The sequence below is a fragment of the Cajanus cajan genome, chromosome 6 (assembly GCF_000230855.2).
Source record: "Cajanus cajan strain Asha chromosome 6, NIPB_CcT2T_4, whole genome shotgun sequence".
NCBI lineage: Eukaryota > Viridiplantae > Streptophyta > Magnoliopsida > Fabales > Fabaceae > Cajanus > Cajanus cajan.
This window is the reverse complement of record NC_138522.1, coordinates 8,909,164-8,928,456: the sequence shown is the minus strand read 5'-3', so window position 1 is coordinate 8,928,456 and position 19,293 is coordinate 8,909,164. Positions and strand designations below refer to the sequence as shown.

Genomic DNA, 19,293 nt, shown 5'->3' with positions numbered 1-19,293 from the left:
TAAAATTTTATTTAAAAATCTCAACATATAAATATATTTTTAAAAGCAATTTTATCATGATAGAATCAAATTATCATATCCATATTAAAAATTTAAAATTTAAAAAAAATTGAATTGACTTAGCCAAACGAAATATTTTAACAATGATAGAAATTGAAATCAAAGTAATTCAAATACCAAAAATTTCAAATTCCTTGAATTTGTAAAATTACTCATCCAAACACACCATAAGGGAATGCAATTGTAAGAGACAATTATATGAGTAAGATGTTTATTGTATGGATTAGAGTACTCTGTGAGTTCTTAAGAGAACCCTGAAAGAAACAAATAAACTATGCAAGTTTATATTTTGTTTTTTGATTGTTCTGTTGTATTCCTTATTGCGTGAGATGTATGAATATCTCCACAAATACATGAGTTTTGATTTGAATTAAACATGTTTGGTATTTCAAATATGAAAAAGATTATGTTATTCAATTTTTGTTATTTGTGTTATGGTATGTGGGGTAGAGGGTGTCACACAAATGATATATATTTATTATTAATAAATACATAATATATATATATATATAAATATATTATATTTTTATAATATTATTCATAAATTAATATCAATAATATTATTAGTATATTTATACATAAACTAATAATTTGATAAATATAACTTATTATATATTAATATACTTTTACAAAAATATAAATATACATATCTTATCTACTATATTTATATTTTTGTAAAAGTATATTAATATATACTAAGTTATATTTATCAAATTATCAATTTATCTATAAATATACTAAAAATATTATTGATATTAATTTATTAGCAATATTAAATTATTAATAATATATAAATATTTGTATAATATATTATTTATATTAATAATATATAAATAATATATAAATTATTAATAATATATAATTATTAATTAAATATTTGTATTTAAGAAATTGTTACAGATTTTAGATATATATTTTAAAGTTTTTATTTTATTAAATTAATTAAAAATTAATTATATTTTAACTAAAAATTATTATATAAGATCTTAAAGAAGTTATTTCTTAAAACATATCATTATTCGAATTCATTGAATGTTTCATGTTAATTATAATTAAGATCTTATTATATAAAAACTTATTATATAATATATCTTAAATAAGTTATTTCTTAATCATATATATATATATAAGTGATTTGTAATGTAGGAATTTTTATTATTTATATATACTTTATTTTAGTTATATCATTATTCAATATAAAATTTTTAATACATTTCCTCACATTTTGAGTGTAACATTTATAAAACTCTAAATATATAAATGCACTTAATACCAGAAAATTTTGATAAAGGGTAATACAATAAATTCAACAATAAAATATTAATATAAACTTTAATATAAATCTTAATTAAGAATATTTAAGTGTCACTCTCCTTCTTTGTATGATACTCTATATATAGTTAACTTGGCCGGTTCCCTCTAGCATTTAATATTGCATTTAAGTTTTATCTAAAAATAAATATATTATCCATTATCTTGTCAACACATTTCTAAAAAGTGAAGAAGACGAAAGGGAGGATTTATTTTATTATTTATTTTCAAATTTTTTTAAACAAATTTTACATTAAATTATTAATTATAGTCATTTTTTAACTAAGTTATTTAATTTTACTTTTTATAAACATTTTATTATTATTTTTATACTGAATTTAAATTTATTCCGTAACAGTAGACGGAATGGGCCGTTTCAAAAGTGAAACGGGCCGTTCCGGAATAACAAAAATGCCCTATATTGGAGAAGCAGAACGGGCCGTTCTGCTGGTTATGAGAACGGGCCGTTCTGCTTCTCCAGTTTTGGGCATTTTTCTTATTCCGGAACGGCCCGTTTCACTTTTGAAACGGCCCGTTCCGGCCACCAGCAATTTTGAATTATTACATATTCAACTTATTAAAAATCTAAATTTAAGATATTTCTATTTATCAAATTCATTTTTTTATATATAAAATAACATAAATATAAATTATCGTTTCAATAATTTCTAAATTCATTTTTTAAAATTTAAATATATAATCATATTTTATTATAAATTCAATTTTAAAATTAGCCTAATTTTGAATTTTGAAATTTATATAATTCTTATGGTTTTTTAATTACAAAAATTCAAATAACTAAATTTATGTTATTTTGAATATTTTATTTAGAAATTTGATTTCATTTGAGTTTTTTCCAAAAAAAAAATTATAAATAAAATCTACAATAAATTATTACATTTAGTCATTTTTTTATAATCTAAATCATGTTTACTCATTTTTAAAAAAAATCAATTTAAACTTATTTATAAAAAAATTATATTCTCTCTAAATAACTACATAAAATCTTCTAACAAAAACACAAGATCGAGTAATACCTGTCATATTAATATTCTCTCTAAATGATTTAACACAGCTGGAGGTGTGGTGGCCGGCGAGAGACTGTTGGAACGGTTTAACACAAAAAGAGGTGTGGTGGCCAGGTGAGGGACTGTTAGAATGGTTAAACCGAGAAGGAGCTGTGGTGGCCGGCGAGGGAGTGTGGATTCGTTTAACAGAGAAGAGAAAGAGGTCTGCTAGGGCAAGAGAGAGTGTGGATTCGTTTAACAGATTTTAGATTTTATTTATTATGTTTTATAATAAATAAAATCCAATATTAAATCAAAAGATTATAAAAATCATAACTCAAATCTAAGTAAATATTTTGATATTAAATTTATTATATTAAAATTAATTAAATATTTTTATCAAACAAACTCATTCAGATTTTAAATTTTATTTACTATCTTTCATAATCAAAAGAAATCCAATATTAATTCAAAAGATAATAAAAATTATAACTAAAATATTTATAAATTTTCTAATATTAAATTTAGTATATATTAAAATTAATTAATTAAATATTTGTATTTAAGAAATTGTTAAAGATTTTAGATATTTATTTTAAAGTTTTTATTTTATTAAATTAATTAAATTTTATCACTTTTTAATAAAGTGAGTGAATGATAATGAATTAACTAAAATTCAAAAATATATTTTAATTAAAAATATTTTTTTGGTTAATACAGTAACTAAAAAGTATTATAATAAATAATTAAACTAAAAAAATAAATTTTATAATGGTTATTTTTTTAATGATGTTAAATTAAATATTTTAATTATTTTACAATAAATTAAATAATAATAATAATAAAATATGTTAATTGATATTTTAAATAAAATATATTAAAATATCATAACCAAAAGAAATCAAGTATTATATCGAAAGATGAATAATTGATTTAGTATGTATATACCTAATTTTATTTAAATTATATATTGAATTTAATTTTTACGTATGAATTTTTTATTACCGAAACAATTAAATTCTTTGTTTAAATATATTTATATTATAAACAATATAAATTGTTAAGATAATTCTATAAGATATAGTTTAGATATACTAGTTTATACTCTCTTAATTTATTGTTTAGTTTCCTTAGTCAGTTTTATCTAAATTCCTAAACTTTAGGGATTGATTATGTTTTATGTCTATTTATTTTATTGTATCCATCAATTCAATAACATGAAAATCATTCAGATTCAAGTACTAAGGAAACTAAACTAGAAATTAGGAGAGGATAAACTAGTATATCTAAACTATATCTTATAGAATTATCTTAACATAAATATATAACAAAAAACACAATATTTTTTTAAAAATAATGTAATTTACTCTACTCACATACAAAAATTAATAAACGTACAAAGTAATCAAATATAAAGATAATAAAATAATTTAATTATTTTACAATAAATTAAATATAAAGATAATAAAATAATTATTATTATAATTACTAGCAAGAAAAAGGCACTTCGTGTCTGCATTGTATTAAAAAAAATTAAAAGAAAAAAAATAAAAAATTACTCATAAAAAAGTAGTTATTAAAAAATAAATAAAGGATAAAATAATTCATGTAAAAATAAAAAGTAAAAGTAATTATTGTAAAAATGATTTATTAGTTTCAAATTCTTAAATTTGATTAAAAAAATTTTTCTAACTTTTTAACATAAAAGGGTATAATGGTCCAAAAAAAAAATGGAGACCAAAGTAGTTACTGAAAATTATATTCCCTTTATATATTAGTATAGATATTAAATTTACAATAATATATTGAAATTATATATACTTTTATTTATCTTTTAAATATTAAACTTGTTGATTTATATAATAAAGTAAAATTTATAAGTTTAAAAATTTGTATACTTTTATTTATCTTTTAATCAATATTAAACTTGTTCCAGACATGGCTGTTGTACCTTAAAATGTGATTCCAGAACGGGCCGTTCTGGATATACATGCTTCTTTTGTTATTTTTCTTATATTTAAATATAAATGTATAATTTTAATATCTCTATGGTTCCTATGAGAAACCTAAGGGAATGCATTTGTAATTGTAAGAGACAATTATATGAGTCAGATGTTTATTGTATGGATTAAAGTGCTCTGTGGGTTCTTAAGAGAACCATGAGAGAAACAAACAAACTATACAAGTTTATATTTTGCTTTTTGATTGTTCTGTTGTATTCCTTGTTGCATGAGATGTATGAATATCTATTTAATTTCACAAATAGATGAGTTTTGATTTGAATTAAACATGTTTGATCTCTTATTTCATTTCAACTTTTGAAATATATATATATATATTATTTATTTTATATTTTTCAATAAATAACTAAATTAATACTTTTGAAATATATAAAATTAAAAATTATGAAATTAGAAAGATATTTTTTAATAAATAAATAAATTAGTTAATTATTATTTATTTTATATTTGTGGACATTATCTTCTTATAGTTATTTTAATGACTTTTATAGAATGTTTTAAAGGTTTTTAATAATTATTAGTATTTTAATAATGAATATTTATGAAAATTAATTTTTGTAATATTTTGATTTTTAAGTAGCCCAAAACGGGCCGTTCTCAAACTTGGGCTTCTACGCTCTTAAGTAAAAACAGTTGCGCCCTAACTATCAGCTGCTTTTGGTTTAATGGCCTACCATGGTCATGTAATCGATTACCAGTGCGTGTTTGCTTGTTCTGATATATGTAATCGATTACAGAGTAGTGTAATCGATTACCAGGGGCAAAATGCACAGAATCTGAAAAGGGGTAATCGATTACCATATTAATGTAATCGATTACTCGGCGCATCTGCACTTATATTCGTGCAGTTCGTCTTCTTCCTCATGAAAGAAAACCCAAATAAAAATTTAATCTTTTGATTTGAATTCCAAGCATTTGTGAAATTCTTTGAAATAGTAGAATTTCAAATTCTCCCAAAAATGTAAGAATTTGAAATTCCTCATATTTTTTTCCCTTATTTCACTTATATATTTTATCTTATATCTTCATATTTTTAATTATTGAATATTCAAAAATACTTTAAAAATTATTAAATATTAACTAAATTAATTTTTAAAATTATTAAATATTTAAAAATTGGTTAACATTTTTTTTATAAAATTTTATTTAAAAATCTCAACATATAAATATCCTTTTAAAAGCAATTTTATCATGATAGAATCATATTATCATATCCAAATTAACAATTTAAAATTTAAAAAAAATTGAATTGACTTATCCAAACAAAATATTTTAACAATGATAGAAATTGAAATCAAAGTAATTCAAATATCAAGAATTTCAAATTCCTTGAATTTGTAAAATTACTCATCCAAACACACCATAAAGGAATGCAATTGTAAGAGACAATTATATGAGTAAGATGTTTATTGTATGGATTAGAGTACTCTGTGGGTTCTTAAGAGAACCTGAGAGAAACAAATAAACTATGTAAGTTTATATTTTGCTTTTTGATTGTTCTGTTGTATATTTATACATAAACTAATAATTTGATAAATATAACTTATTATATATTAATATACTTTTACAAAAATATAAATATACATATCTTATATATCTACTATATTTATATTTTTGTAAAAGTATATTAATATATACTAACTTATATTTATCAAATTATCAATTTATCTATAAATATACTAAAAATATTATTGATATTAATTTATTAGCAATATTAAATTATTAATAATATATAAATTTTATTTATTTAGTAATAATAAATATATATCATTTGTTACATTAATAAAAATTATAGTATATGTTAACTTAAATAAGCAAATAATTGTATAATTTTAAATTATTATTATTATTATTATATATATATATATTAAAATTTTAAAATTATTAAATTTTTAATGGGAGAGATTCAAATTGCACAATTATGATTTTTGAGGGACTATAATTGTTCAATTAAAAATTAAACGACTAAAATTGCACAATTACAATCCTTTAGGGACTAAAATTATCCAATTAAAATCTTAGGGATCAAAATTGCACAATTACAATACTTGAGGGATCAAAAATGTAATTAAGCCAAAATTAAATTAATATTCTTTTTTTTTTTAATTTCACAAGTTTTTTTTTAAATATTTTTAATGAATGTCTTAGTTTCTTATGTTCAAAATTGACAATTTTTTATTTAATTAAATGAATTTCATAATTTTTTCAGTCCTTTAATGAAATAAAATATTTTTAATTTTATTATTTTTTTAAAAAAAATTTAACATATTTTCTTTAATTATGCATAATTCTTAAATATAAAAGTTTCATAAATAAAATTTAATATTTTGAGAGGAAACAATTTGTCACAAATTTTTCACAAAATATTTTAACCTATTTGTGACGGAATTTTGAGAGGGAAAAATCCGTCACTAAATTTTTTCATTTTAGTGACGAACTTTGTGACGGATTTTTTAGAGACGAAGTTCATTCCGTCACAAAATCCGTCACAAACATTTTTTTTTATTTAGCGATGAAATTTGTGACGGATTTTTAGAGACGAAAATTTTTCCGTCACAAAATCCGTCACAAATTTTTTTTTTTTTGATTCAGTGACGAAATTTGTGACGGATTTTTAGAGACGGAATATATTCCGTCACAAAATCCGTCACAAAAGTCAATAAATTCTAGTCCGTCACAAAACTTAAAATTCCCTCACAAAATCCGTCACTATTAGCGATGCTATTTTTTCCGTCACAAAATTCGTCACAAATATGAATTTTTCTAGTAGTGACACATCATCACAAATAACTTTATTGGTCTGTCTTGGATTATAGCAACATCATGAAGATCTTCATTCTCTTTAGCCTAACATTCGCTTATGGTTTCCTTGGAAATGGTTTTTCAAATGCCAATCCTCTCCCATATGACGCCATTTTCAATTTTGGCGACTCTATAAGTGACACCGGGAATGCTGCTACTTACAACCCAGCTATGCCTAGCAATAGTCCTTATGGTTCGACATACTTTAATCATCCATCTGGGCGTATGTCAAATGGACGACTCATCATTGATTTCATAGGTATTTTGTACTCCCTTTTTCTTAGACAACTTAAATAAAATGTGCTTGCACAAAGGGAGTATATGAAACATTAGATCTTAACAATCACATATTGATGATTACACTAACTTGTGGTCATTTTAATTTTAGCCGAGGCATATGGGTTGCCAATGTTGCCACCCTACTTGAATCTTACCGAAGGACAAGACATTACCAAAGGAGTAAATTTTGCATATGTCGGTTCAACTACACTAGATAAGGATTTTTTCATGCAACAAATGTTGGAACTAGACGCAGCTTCTTATTCTTTAAGTACTCAACTTGAATGGTTTAAGAAGCTCAAACCCTCCCTTTGTAAAAGCGAAGGTCTTACCCAATTAAACTCCTTCGTTAATGTTTTTGTCGAATATTTGAAAATTTTCTCAATGTGATTAACAACGTGTACCCCTTTTTATGACAGAGTGTGATAGTTACTTCAAAAACACATTGTTTCTGGTGGGAGAGATTGGTGGCAACGACATTAACGCAATCATCCCGTATAAAAATATGTCAGCACTTCGAGAAATGGTTCCACTTATTGTTGAAGCAATTACTAATGCCATCACCGTATGTTATAGCAAACTTATGCCAACTCCAATTTTAATAGTTTAATTAAGCTTGGGTTTGAAATATGGTTTATTAGAAATTGAATCTTATTTTTGTTTCTATTCGCCAGAAATTAATAGAGGAAGGAGCAGTAGAGCTAGTGGTACCGGGTAACTTCCCAATTGGGTGCAATTCTGCTGTTTTGGCAAGGGTGGGCAGTGATAAGAAAGAAGACTATGATCAATTTGGGTGTTTGGCAGCTTACAATGCTTTCATCGAGTACTATAATGGACAAATCAAAAAGGCTATCGAGACATTAAGACAAAAGAACCCACATGTTAACATAACATATTTTGATTACTACGGTGCTGCCAAGCGTTTATTTCAAGCACCACAACAATATGGTGGGTTGTGTTTTTATTTCCTTTTATTAGATCAATAATGTATAGTTGCATGCGATTGTTAGTTTTTCTATGGTTTATTCTAATCGTGTCTATTATTTTTTTTTTACTGTAGGTTTCTCTTCTGGTAAAATCGAGACTTTTAGAGCATGTTGTGGAAAGGGGGAGCCTTACGGTCTTAGCGAACAAATATATTGTGGAAGTGTTGCCTCAATGGTTTGTTCAGACCCTTCAAAACGCATAAATTGGGATGGACCCCATTTTACCGAAGCAGCATATAGGCTAATAGCAAAGGGAGTAGTTGAGGGCCCTTTTGCTAATCCTTCACTCAAATCCCCTCCATTCAAGATAGCTTAGAAATGAAGGAAGCATTGTGGAAAATTAATAAAACTATGATTTTTCCATGAGTTTTATACATGTTTTTGTAACCAAGGATGACACAAGCAAAACCGTGATAGAACAAGGATTTTGTATTCCTCAATGAACAAGACGTACTTAATTATTGGATGATTATGATTTTCATATATTTTCGATTGATAAGGTTTTCGTATAACGTGACTAGCAACATTTATTGTTGATGATGTCATGTCATCAAGGTTGTCACATGTATATCATTGTCATATCAAAGTTGTCACAACATCAATAATTGTATCAACGAAAAATACATTTCATAGATTAAATGTATAACATCACATATTTACAGGGATTCAAAAGATATCTAACCATTCAATGTTGAAATAAAATGAGAACTTAAATATGAAACTCGTCTTTTGACTGATTAAAGACATAAATCATGTTCCATTAGTTTCACCAGAATGAAAACTAAGGGACCCAATTGAAGTCCAGATCAATAAAAGGATATAAATATTGTGAAAATCACGTAAAAAGCTAGCTCGTAGGCTATTGGGGAAGAAACTCATAAAAGACCTTTTAGTTTTCTATTTGCTTCCAAGCCTCATGCTTGGTGCAACTTTCACCATGCTTATGTCTCTCTTTTGTTCGAACATTAGTTACGTCACAATATTATTTAATTTTGATGTTGAATCTCATTGGACAAATTTCACGCCTTGAATCAGTCTAAAGAGGTGTTGAACATTGCATCCAAAAATTCAAAGTGGCATTTGTTGCGGAAGAAAAACCTTAACTCAAATTTCAAAGTTAAATGAGCATAGCGAAAATTTTTTTAAAAAGAAAAAAGAAAAACAAAGAACCAAAAATAATTTGAATAATAATGTAAAAGGCCACAAGTATGTTTTTGCTTTAATTATATATACCTAAATTCTAATTTTTCTCTCAAGACGTTATATTGGCAAAGTTGTGTTTGTTTAAAACAACACGATAATTTTGGCGCAATTGATTAATGGATAAGTAACCTTTTCGAACGTCAATGGATGACCAATATTTTTTATTAGAGAAAGAAATGCATGGAAATTACTTGAGGTACCCTCTTTAATGATAGGTTGAGTATTGTCACTTCCTACCTCTAAAGTTGTGATAAAGGCTCTCACATTGAAGAGAGATATAAGTACGAGTTCATGTCATAAGTAGAAGGGGATGGTTCGTGAAAGTTTGACCTCAATGTTGTGTCGAATGACAAAGAAAAGGAATAATTTTAATACCAAGCGTGCAAAAGTTTCAATTTATGTTTATACAATGTTTGTGCAATGTTTTATGTTATGGATGCATTCATGGGACAAACATATATATTATTGCATGTTCTTAGCACACCTTGAAATGATGTCTACTTAATTTACTTTTAATGATTTTGATTGAATAATTAATTAAGTGGATGCGGAGTGGTTGCATGTATATACGCCTACTGAGATTTTATTATTTCACTCTTATAAATTTCAAATGTTGGGAAAAATCCTAATTAATGATGTATATGGCATCCTCAAGAAATTACTGCGTGGAATGTGATCATAAAGCGTAATTTCATTAAAACCTATTTTCGCTACTCAAAATTAGGGATCGGTCTTGCATTATTCGCGTTAAATTTAGAAACTGGTAATATATTTTTATAATCTTTTATTTTAGAAACCTTTCCAAATTCAATGCAATTGTACTATAACAATTAGTTAGAGTAAGGCCTTTCCCAATAATAGTGTATGAAGATGAAAAACTTTTTAGAATTTCTTTTCTAATAATTATTAAAGATCATCATTTTATACAATACATCTTATAAAAAGCTAAAATCTTCCCTATTTAATATTACAATGACTTGTTTGAAACTCACGTCACCATCTTTCAACTTTTCTCTTGCCTATTTTTTAATCGCAACACATTCTGGCTTTGAAAACTGCCAAAGCTATTAAAGGATAAAGGTATTCGGACATATTATCGATATACTCTTTCGAACATACATTTTAATTTTGACTAAAATTTATTGGAACTACACTTTTTTTTGTGGCACTCACAACTCATGGTTTTTTTACTTTTCAATAAATTTTAAACCAGACATTGTGTGACAGAGTATTGTGTTCACTTAAGTTTTCCAATGTTTAATAATATAGTCGTGACATTTGCAAATGGAATAAATAAATTATTACTACTTTTTTTCAATGGAATTACAATTTTTTTCAAAACCGCAGAAAAGATAAGGCATCTATATACTCAAATTAGAAATAACCTAACATTTTCCATTTACACATCTTACTTTTTTATATACACATTATTTAATAAATTCATTAGCTCTCATTCTTCCGGAAGACATTCTATTTTATTTCATGAATTACTTTATTTACAATTATATTATGTTTTCTTAGTTTCGTATTTTTTTTTTCTAGAGGAGAGGTTACTTTTTAATATTTCTTTTAAGAGAATCATTCTTAAATTGACTAGAAAATAAATAATGGAAAAATAAGATACTTAAATCAATTTCACGAGAATATTATTTTAATATATAAATAAACGAGTAAATGTTGGTAATTGCTACATTTAGATACCTTCTTAATACGTGTTTAAGAAATTGTGACTACTGCAAATGCACTAGTCAACATACTAGTTTTGTCTTCTAAACTTATGTTCCTTGAATAATTCTTTCATATTTAGATCTAACTTTTTGGTGTCACTTTTGTTCACGGTTAAATCAACAGTTAAAATAAATGTTATGTGGTGATATTACGTAAGTTGGAAAGACTTCACCCTTTATTTTAAAGTGACACAAATTGAGTTATGTGTGTGTGTTGTAAAAACCTTGTTTTAAAATAGAATTACAACACAACAACGAAAAAAGTTCATTGAAGAATAGAAATTTTTAAGATCGATGTTTGCATCGTGAAGATCTTATTATAGGGATTTAACTGTATGAAAGATATTCAAAGATAACGCCAAAACAAAAAATACAAAATATAGCATTGACGGGGAGTGACAAGCTCATATGCAAGGACAAGTTTTGGTTAAATAATTATCTTATATTACAACTCATGACTCACCTTTTTAAGAACCATAATAGTTATAACCATGTCAAAATCAAAAACGACAGTTATATGACAAAACAACAGGTTGCCTGGTGTTACATTATATAAAGCACTCAATTACAACATCTAAGCACACATCATCACAAATAACTTTATTGGTCTGTCTTGGATTATAGCAACATCATGAAGATCTTCATTCTCTTTAGCCTAACATTCGCTTATGGTTTCCTTGGAAATGGTTTTTCAAATGCCAATCCTCTCCCATATGACGCCATTTTCAATTTTGGCGACTCTATAAGTGACACCGGGAATGCTGCTACTTACAACCCAGCTATGCCTAGCAATAGTCCTTATGGTTCGACATACTTTAACCATCCATCTGGGCGTATGTCAAATGGACGACTCATCATTGATTTCATAGGTATTTTGTACTCCCTTTTTCTTAGACAACTTAAATAAAATGTGCTTGCACAAAGGGAGTATATGAAACATTAGATCTTAACAATCACATATTGATGATTACACTAACTTGTGGTCATTTTAATTTTAGCCGAGGCATATGGGTTGCCAATGTTGCCACCCTACTTGAATCTTACCGAAGGACAAGACATTACCAAAGGAGTAAATTTTGCATATGCCGGTTCAACTGCACTAGATAAGGATTTTTTCATGCAACAAATGTTGGAACTAGACGCAGCTTCTTATTCTTTAAGTACTCAACTTGAATGGTTTAAGAAGCTCAAACCCTCCCTTTGTAAAAGCGAAGGTCTTACCCAATTAAACTCCTTCGTTAATGTTTTTGTCGAATATTTGAAAATTTTCTCAATGTGATTAACAACGTGTACCCCTTTTTATGACAGAGTGTGATAGTTACTTCAAAAACACATTGTTTCTGGTGGGAGAGATTGGTGGCAACGACATTAACGCAATCATCCCGTATAAAAATATGTCAGCACTTCGAGAAATGGTTCCACTTATTGTTGAAGCAATTACTAATGCCATCACCGTATGTTATAGCAAACTTATGCCAACTCCAATTTTAATAGTTTAATTAAGCTTGGGTTTGAAATATGGTTTATTAGAAATTGAATCTTATTTTTGTTTCTATTCGCCAGAAATTAATAGAGGAAGGAGCAGTAGAGCTAGTGGTACCGGGTAACTTCCCAATTGGGTGCAATTCTGCTGTTTTGGCAAGGGTGGGCAGTGATAAGAAAGAAGACTATGATCAATTTGGGTGTTTGGCAGCTTACAATGCTTTCATCGAGTACTATAATGGACAAATCAAAAAGGCTATCGAGACATTAAGACAAAAGAACCCACATGTTAACATAACATATTTTGATTACTACGGTGCTGCCAAGCGTTTATTTCAAGCACCACAACAATATGGTGGGTTGTGTTTTTATTTCCTTTTATTAGATCAATAATGTATAGTTGCATGCGATTGTTAGTTTTTCTATGGTTTATTCTAATCGTGTCTATTATTTTTTTTTACTGTAGGTTTCTCTTCTGGTAAAATCGAGACTTTTAGAGCATGTTGTGGAAAGGGGGAGCCTTACGGTCTTAGCGAACAAATATATTGTGGAAGTGTTGCCTCAATGGTTTGTTCAGACCCTTCAAAACGCATAAATTGGGATGGACCCCATTTTACCGAAGCAGCATATAGGCTAATAGCAAAGGGAGTAGTTGAGGGCCCTTTTGCTAATCCTTCACTCAAATCCCCTCCATTCAAGATAGCTTAGAAATGAAGGAAGCATTGTGGAAAATTAATAAAACTATGATTTTTCCATGAGTTTTATACATGTTTTTGTAACCAAGGATGACACAAGCAAAACCGTGATAGAACAAGGATTTTGTATTCCTCAATGAACAAGACGTACTTAATTATTGGATGATTATGATTTTCATATATTTTCGATTGATAAGGTTTTCGTATAACGTGACTAGCAACATTTATTGTTGATGATGTCATGTCATCAAGGTTGTCACATGTATATCATTGTCATATCAAAGTTGTCACAACATCAATAATTGTATCAACGAAAAATACATTTCATAGACTAAATGTATAACATCACATATTTACAGGGATTCAAAAGATATCTAACCATTCAATGTTGAAATAAAATGAGAACTTAAATATGAAACTCGTCTTTTGACTGATTAAAGACATAAATCATGTTCCATTAGTTTCACCAGAATGAAAACTAAGGGACCCAATTGAAGTCCAGATCAATAAAAGGATATAAATATTGTGAAAATCACGTAAAAAGCTAGCTCGTAGGCTATTGGGGAAGAAACTCATAAAAGACCTTTTAGTTTTCTATTTGCTTCCAAGCCTCATGCTTGGTGCAACTTTCACCATGCTTATGTCTCTCTTTTGTTCGAACATTAGTTACGTCACAATATTATTTAATTTTGATGTTGAATCTCATTGGACAAATTTCACGCCTTGAATCAGTCTAAAGAGGTGTTGAACATTGCATCCAAAAATTCAAAGTGGCATTTGTTGCGGAAGAAAAACCTTAACTCAAATTTCAAAGTTAAATGAGCATAGCGAAAATTTTTTTAAAAAGAAAAAAGAAAAACAAAGAACCAAAAATAATTTGAATAATAATGTAAAAGGCCACAAGTATGTTTTTGCTTTAATTATATATACCTAAATTCTAATTTTTCTCTCAAGACGTTATATTGGCAAAGTTGTGTTTGTTTAAAACAACACGATAATTTTGGCGCAATTGATTAATGGATAAGTAACCTTTTCGAACGTCAATGGATGACCAATATTTTTTATTAGAGAAAGAAATGCATGGAAATTACTTGAGGTACCCTCTTTAATGATAGGTTGAGTATTGTCACTTCCTACCTCTAAAGTTGTGATAAAGGCTCTCACATTGAAGAGAGATATAAGTACGAGTTCATGTCATAAGTAGAAGGGGATGGTTCGTGAAAGTTTTACCTCAATGTTGTGTCGAATGACAAAGAAAAGGAATAATTTTAATACCAAGCGTGCAAAAGTTTCAATTTATGTTTATACAATGTTTGTGCAATGTTTTATGTTATGGATGCATTCATGGGACAAACATATATATTATTGCATGTTCTTAGCACACCTTGAAATGATGTCTACTTAATTTACTTTTAATGATTTTGATTGAATAATTAATTAAGTGGATGCGGAGTGGTTGCATATATATACGCCTACTGGGATTTTATTTTTTCACTCTTATAAATTTCAAAAGTTGGGAAAAATCCTAAATAATGATGTATATGGCATCCTCAAGAAATTACTGCGTGGAATGTGATCATAAAGCGTAATTTCATTAAAACCTATTTTCGCTACTCAAAATTAGGGATCGGTCTTGCATTATTCGCATTAAATTTAGAAACTGGTAATATATTTTTATAATCTTTTATTTTAGAAACCTTTCCAAATTCAATGCAATTGTACTATAACAATTAGTTAGAGTAAGGCCTTTCCCAATAATAGTGTATGAAGATGAAAAGCTTTTTAGAATTTCTTTTCTAATAATTATTAAAGATCATCATTTTATACAATACATCTTATAAAAAGCTAAAATCTTCCCTATTTAATATTACAATGACTTGTTTGAAACTCACGTCACCATCTTTCAACTTTTCTCTTGCCTATTTTTTAATCGCAACACATTCTGGCTTTGAAAACTGCCAAAGCTATTAAAGGATAAAGGTATTCGGACATATTATCGATATACTCTTTCGAACATACATTTTAATTTTGACTAAAATTTATTGGAACTACACTTTTTTTTATGGGACTCACAACTCATGGTTTTTTTACTTTTCAATAAATTTTAAACCAGACATTGTGTGACAGAGTATTGTGTTCACTTAAGTTTTCCAATGTTTAATAATATAGTCGTGACATTTGCAAATGGAATCAATAAATTATTACTACTTTTTTTCAATGGAATTACAATTTTTTTCAAAACCGCAGAAAAGATAAGGCATCTATATACTCAAATTAGAAATAACCTAACATTTTCCATTTACACATCTTACTTTTTTATATACACATTATTTAATAAATTCATTAGCTCTCATTCTTCCGGAAGACATTCTATTTTATTTCATGAATTACTTTATTTACAATTATATTATATTTTCTTAGTTTCGTATTTTTTTTTTCTAGAGGACAGGTTACTTTTTAATATTTCTTTTAAGAGAATCATTCTTAAATTGACTACAAAATAAATAATGGAAAAATAAGATACTTAAATCAATTTCACGAGAATATTATTTTAATATATAAATAAAAGAGTAAATGTTGGTAATTGCTACATTTAGATACCTTCTTAATACGTGTTTAAGAAATTGTGACTACTGCAAATGCACTAGTCAACATACTAGTTTTGTCTTCTAAACTTATGTTCCTTGAATAATTCTTTCATATTTAGATCTAACTTTTTAGTGTCACTTTTGTTCACGGTTAAATCAACAGTTAAAATAAATGTTATGTGGTGATATTACGTAAGTTGGAAAGACTTCACCCTTTATTTTAAAGTGACACAAATTGAGTTATGTGTATGTGTTGTAAAAACATTGTTTTAAAATAGAATTACAACACAACAACGAAAAAAGTTCATTGAGGAATAGAAATTTTTAAGATCGATGTTTGCATCGTGAAGATCTTATTATAGGGATTTAACTGTATGAAAGATATTCAAAGATAACGCCAAAACAAAAAATACAAAATATAGCATTGACGGGGAGTGACAAGCTCATATGCAAGGACAAGTTTTGGTTAAATAATTATCTTATATTACAACTCATGACTCACCTTTTTAAGAATCATAATAGTTATAACCATGTCAAAATCAAAAACGACAGTTATATGACAAAACAACAGGTTGCCTGGTGTTACATTATATAAAGCACTCAATTACAACATCTAGGCACACATCATCACAAATAACTTTATTGGTCTGTCTTGGATTATAGCAACATCATGAAGATCTTCATTCTCTTTAGCCTAACATTCGCTTATGGTTTCCTTGGAAATGGTTTTTCAAATGCCAATCCTCTCCCATATGACGCCATTTTCAATTTTGGCGACTCTATAAGTGACACCGGGAATGCTGCTACTTACAACCCAGCTATGCCTAGCAATAGTCCTTATGGTTCGACATACTTTAATCATCCATCTGGGCGTATGTCAAATGGACGACTCATCATTGATTTCATAGGTATTTTGTACTCCCTTTTTCTTAGACAACTTAAATAAAATGTGCTTGCACAAAGGGAGTATATGAAACATTAGATCTTAACAATCACATATTGATGATTACACTAACTTGTGGTCATTTTAATTTTAGCCGAGGCATATGGGTTGCCAATGTTGCCACCCTACTTGAATCTTACCGAAGGACAAGACATTACCAAAGGAGTAAATTTTGCATATGCCGGTTCAACTGCACTAGATAAGGATTTTTTCATGCAACAAATGTTGGAACTAGACGCAGCTTCTTATTCTTTAAGTACTCAACTTGAATGGTTTAAGAAGCTCAAACCCTCCCTTTGTAAAAGCGAAGGTCTTACCCAATTAAACTCCTTCGTTAATGTTTTTGTCGAATATTTGAAAATTTTCTCAATGTGATTAACAACGTGTACCCCTTTTTATGACAGAGTGTGATAGTTACTTCAAAAACACATTGTTTCTGGTGGGAGAGATTGGTGGCAACGACATTAACGCAATCATCCCGTATAAAAATATGTCAGCACTTCGAGAAATGGTTCCACTTATTGTTGAAGCAATTACTAATGCCATCACCGTATGTTATAGCAAACTTATGCCAACTCCAATTTTAATAGTTTAATTAAGCTTGGGTTTGAAATATGGTTTATTAGAAATTGAATCTTATTTTTGTTTCTATTCGCCAGAAATTAATAGAGGAAGGAGCAGTAGAGCTAGTGGTACCGGGTAACTTCCCAATTGGGTGCAATTCTGCTGTTTTGGCAAGGGTGGGCAGTGATAAGAAAGAAGACTATGATCAATTTGGGTGTTTGGCAGCTTACAATGCTTTCATCGAGTACTATAATGGACAAATCAAAAAGGCTATCGAGACATTAAGACAAAAGAACCCACATGTTAACATAACATATTTTGATTACTACGGTGCTGCCAAGCGTTTATTTCAAGCACCACAACAATATGGTGGGTTGTGTTTTTATTTCCTTTTATTAGATCAATAATGTATAGTTGCATGCGATTGTTAGTTTTTCTATGGTTTATTCTAATCGTGTCTATTATTTTTTTTTTACTGTAGGTTTCTCTTCTGGTAAAATCGAGACTTTTAGAGCATGTTGTGGAAAGGGGGAGCCTTACGGTCTTAGCGAACAAATATATTGTGGAAGTGTTGCCTCAATGGTTTGTTCAGACCCTTCAAAACGCATAAATTGGGATGGACCCCATTTTACCGAAGCAGCATATAGGCTAATAGCAAAGGGAGTAGTTGAGGGCCCTTTTGCTAATCCTTCACTCAAATCCCCTCCATTCAAGATAGCTTAGAAATGAAGGAAGCATTGTGGAAAATTAATAAAACTATGATTTTTCCATGAGTTTTATACATGTTTTTGTAACCAAGGATGACACAAGCAAAACCGTGATAGAACAAGGATTTTGTATTCCTCAATGAACAAGACGTACTTAATTATTGGATGATTATGATTTTCATATATTTTCGATTGATAAGGTTTTCGTATAACGTGACTAGCAACATTTATTGTTGATGATGTCATGTCATCAAGGTTGTCACATGTATATCATTGTCATATCAAAGTTGTCACAACATCAATAATTGTATCAACGAAAAATACATTTCATAGATTAAATGTATAACATCACATATTTACAGGGATTCAAAAGATATCTAACCATTCAATGTTGAAATAAAATGAGAACTTAAATATGAAACTCGTCTTTTGACTGATTAAAGACATAAATCATGTTCCATTAGTTTCACCAGAATGAAAACTAAGGGACCCAATTGAAGTCCAGATCAATAAAAGGATATAAATATTGTGAAAATCACGTAAAAAGCTAGCTCGTAGGCTATTGGGGAAGAAACTCATAAAAGACCTTTTAGTTTTCTATTTGCTTCCAAGCCTCATGCTTGGTGCAACTTTCACCATGCTTATGTCTCTCTTTTGTTCGAACATTAGTTACGTCACAATATTATTTAATTTTGATGTTGAATCTCATTGGACAAATTTCACGCCTTGAATCAGTCTAAAGAGGTGTTGAACATTGCATCCAAAAATTCAAAGTGGCATTTGTTGCGGAAGAAAAACCTTAACTCAAATTTCAAAGTTAAATGAGCATAGCGAAAATTTTTTTAAAAAGAAAAAAGAAAAACAAAGAACCAAAAATAATTTGAATAATAATGTAAAAGGCCACAAGTATGTTTTTGC

General features: G+C 27.8%; 3 protein-coding genes across 3 annotated transcripts; all 3 read left to right on the top strand.

The window, feature by feature from the left end:
• Positions 1–4,275: 4,275 nt before the first annotated feature.
• On the top strand, positions 4,276–11,835 carry LOC109816016 (GDSL esterase/lipase At5g45910). The gene is made up of 5 exons (XM_020380864.3): positions 4,276–7,460; positions 7,590–7,805; positions 7,900–8,045; positions 8,155–8,428; positions 8,541–11,835. The coding sequence occupies exons 1-5, from the start codon at positions 7,223–7,225 to the stop codon at positions 8,780–8,782; spliced, it is 1,116 nt and encodes a 371-aa protein (XP_020236453.2). The 5' UTR covers positions 4,276–7,222; the 3' UTR covers positions 8,783–11,835.
• Positions 11,836–11,876: 41 nt separating this feature from the next.
• On the top strand, positions 11,877–15,001 carry LOC145958943 (GDSL esterase/lipase At5g45910-like). Its single transcript, XM_083076685.1, has 5 exons — positions 11,877–12,265; positions 12,395–12,610; positions 12,705–12,850; positions 12,960–13,233; positions 13,345–15,001. The coding sequence occupies exons 1-5, from the start codon at positions 12,028–12,030 to the stop codon at positions 13,584–13,586; spliced, it is 1,116 nt and encodes a 371-aa protein (XP_082932811.1). The 5' UTR covers positions 11,877–12,027; the 3' UTR covers positions 13,587–15,001.
• Positions 15,002–16,450: 1,449 nt separating this feature from the next.
• Positions 16,451–18,396, top strand: LOC145958938 (GDSL esterase/lipase At5g45910-like). Its single transcript, XM_083076679.1, has 5 exons — positions 16,451–17,069; positions 17,199–17,414; positions 17,509–17,654; positions 17,764–18,037; positions 18,150–18,396. The coding sequence occupies exons 1-5, from the start codon at positions 16,832–16,834 to the stop codon at positions 18,389–18,391; spliced, it is 1,116 nt and encodes a 371-aa protein (XP_082932805.1). The 5' UTR covers positions 16,451–16,831; the 3' UTR covers positions 18,392–18,396.
• Positions 18,397–19,293: the final 897 nt, after the last annotated feature.

Coding starts and splice junctions, on each gene's coding strand:
- LOC109816016 (XM_020380864.3), top strand. CDS start 7,223: ATGAAGATCTTCATTCTCTTTAGCCTAACATTCGCTTATGGTTTCCTT. Junction 7,461..7,589: donor ACTCATCATTGATTTCATAG/GTATTTTGTACT, acceptor TTTTAATTTTAG/CCGAGGCATATGGGTTGCCA. Junction 8,046..8,154: donor CAATTACTAATGCCATCACC/GTATGTTATAGC, acceptor TCTATTCGCCAG/AAATTAATAGAGGAAGGAGC.
- LOC145958943 (XM_083076685.1), top strand. CDS start 12,028: ATGAAGATCTTCATTCTCTTTAGCCTAACATTCGCTTATGGTTTCCTT. Junction 12,611..12,704: donor CTCCCTTTGTAAAAGCGAAG/GTCTTACCCAAT, acceptor TTTTTATGACAG/AGTGTGATAGTTACTTCAAA. Junction 12,851..12,959: donor CAATTACTAATGCCATCACC/GTATGTTATAGC, acceptor TCTATTCGCCAG/AAATTAATAGAGGAAGGAGC.
- LOC145958938 (XM_083076679.1), top strand. CDS start 16,832: ATGAAGATCTTCATTCTCTTTAGCCTAACATTCGCTTATGGTTTCCTT. Junction 17,070..17,198: donor ACTCATCATTGATTTCATAG/GTATTTTGTACT, acceptor TTTTAATTTTAG/CCGAGGCATATGGGTTGCCA. Junction 17,655..17,763: donor CAATTACTAATGCCATCACC/GTATGTTATAGC, acceptor TCTATTCGCCAG/AAATTAATAGAGGAAGGAGC.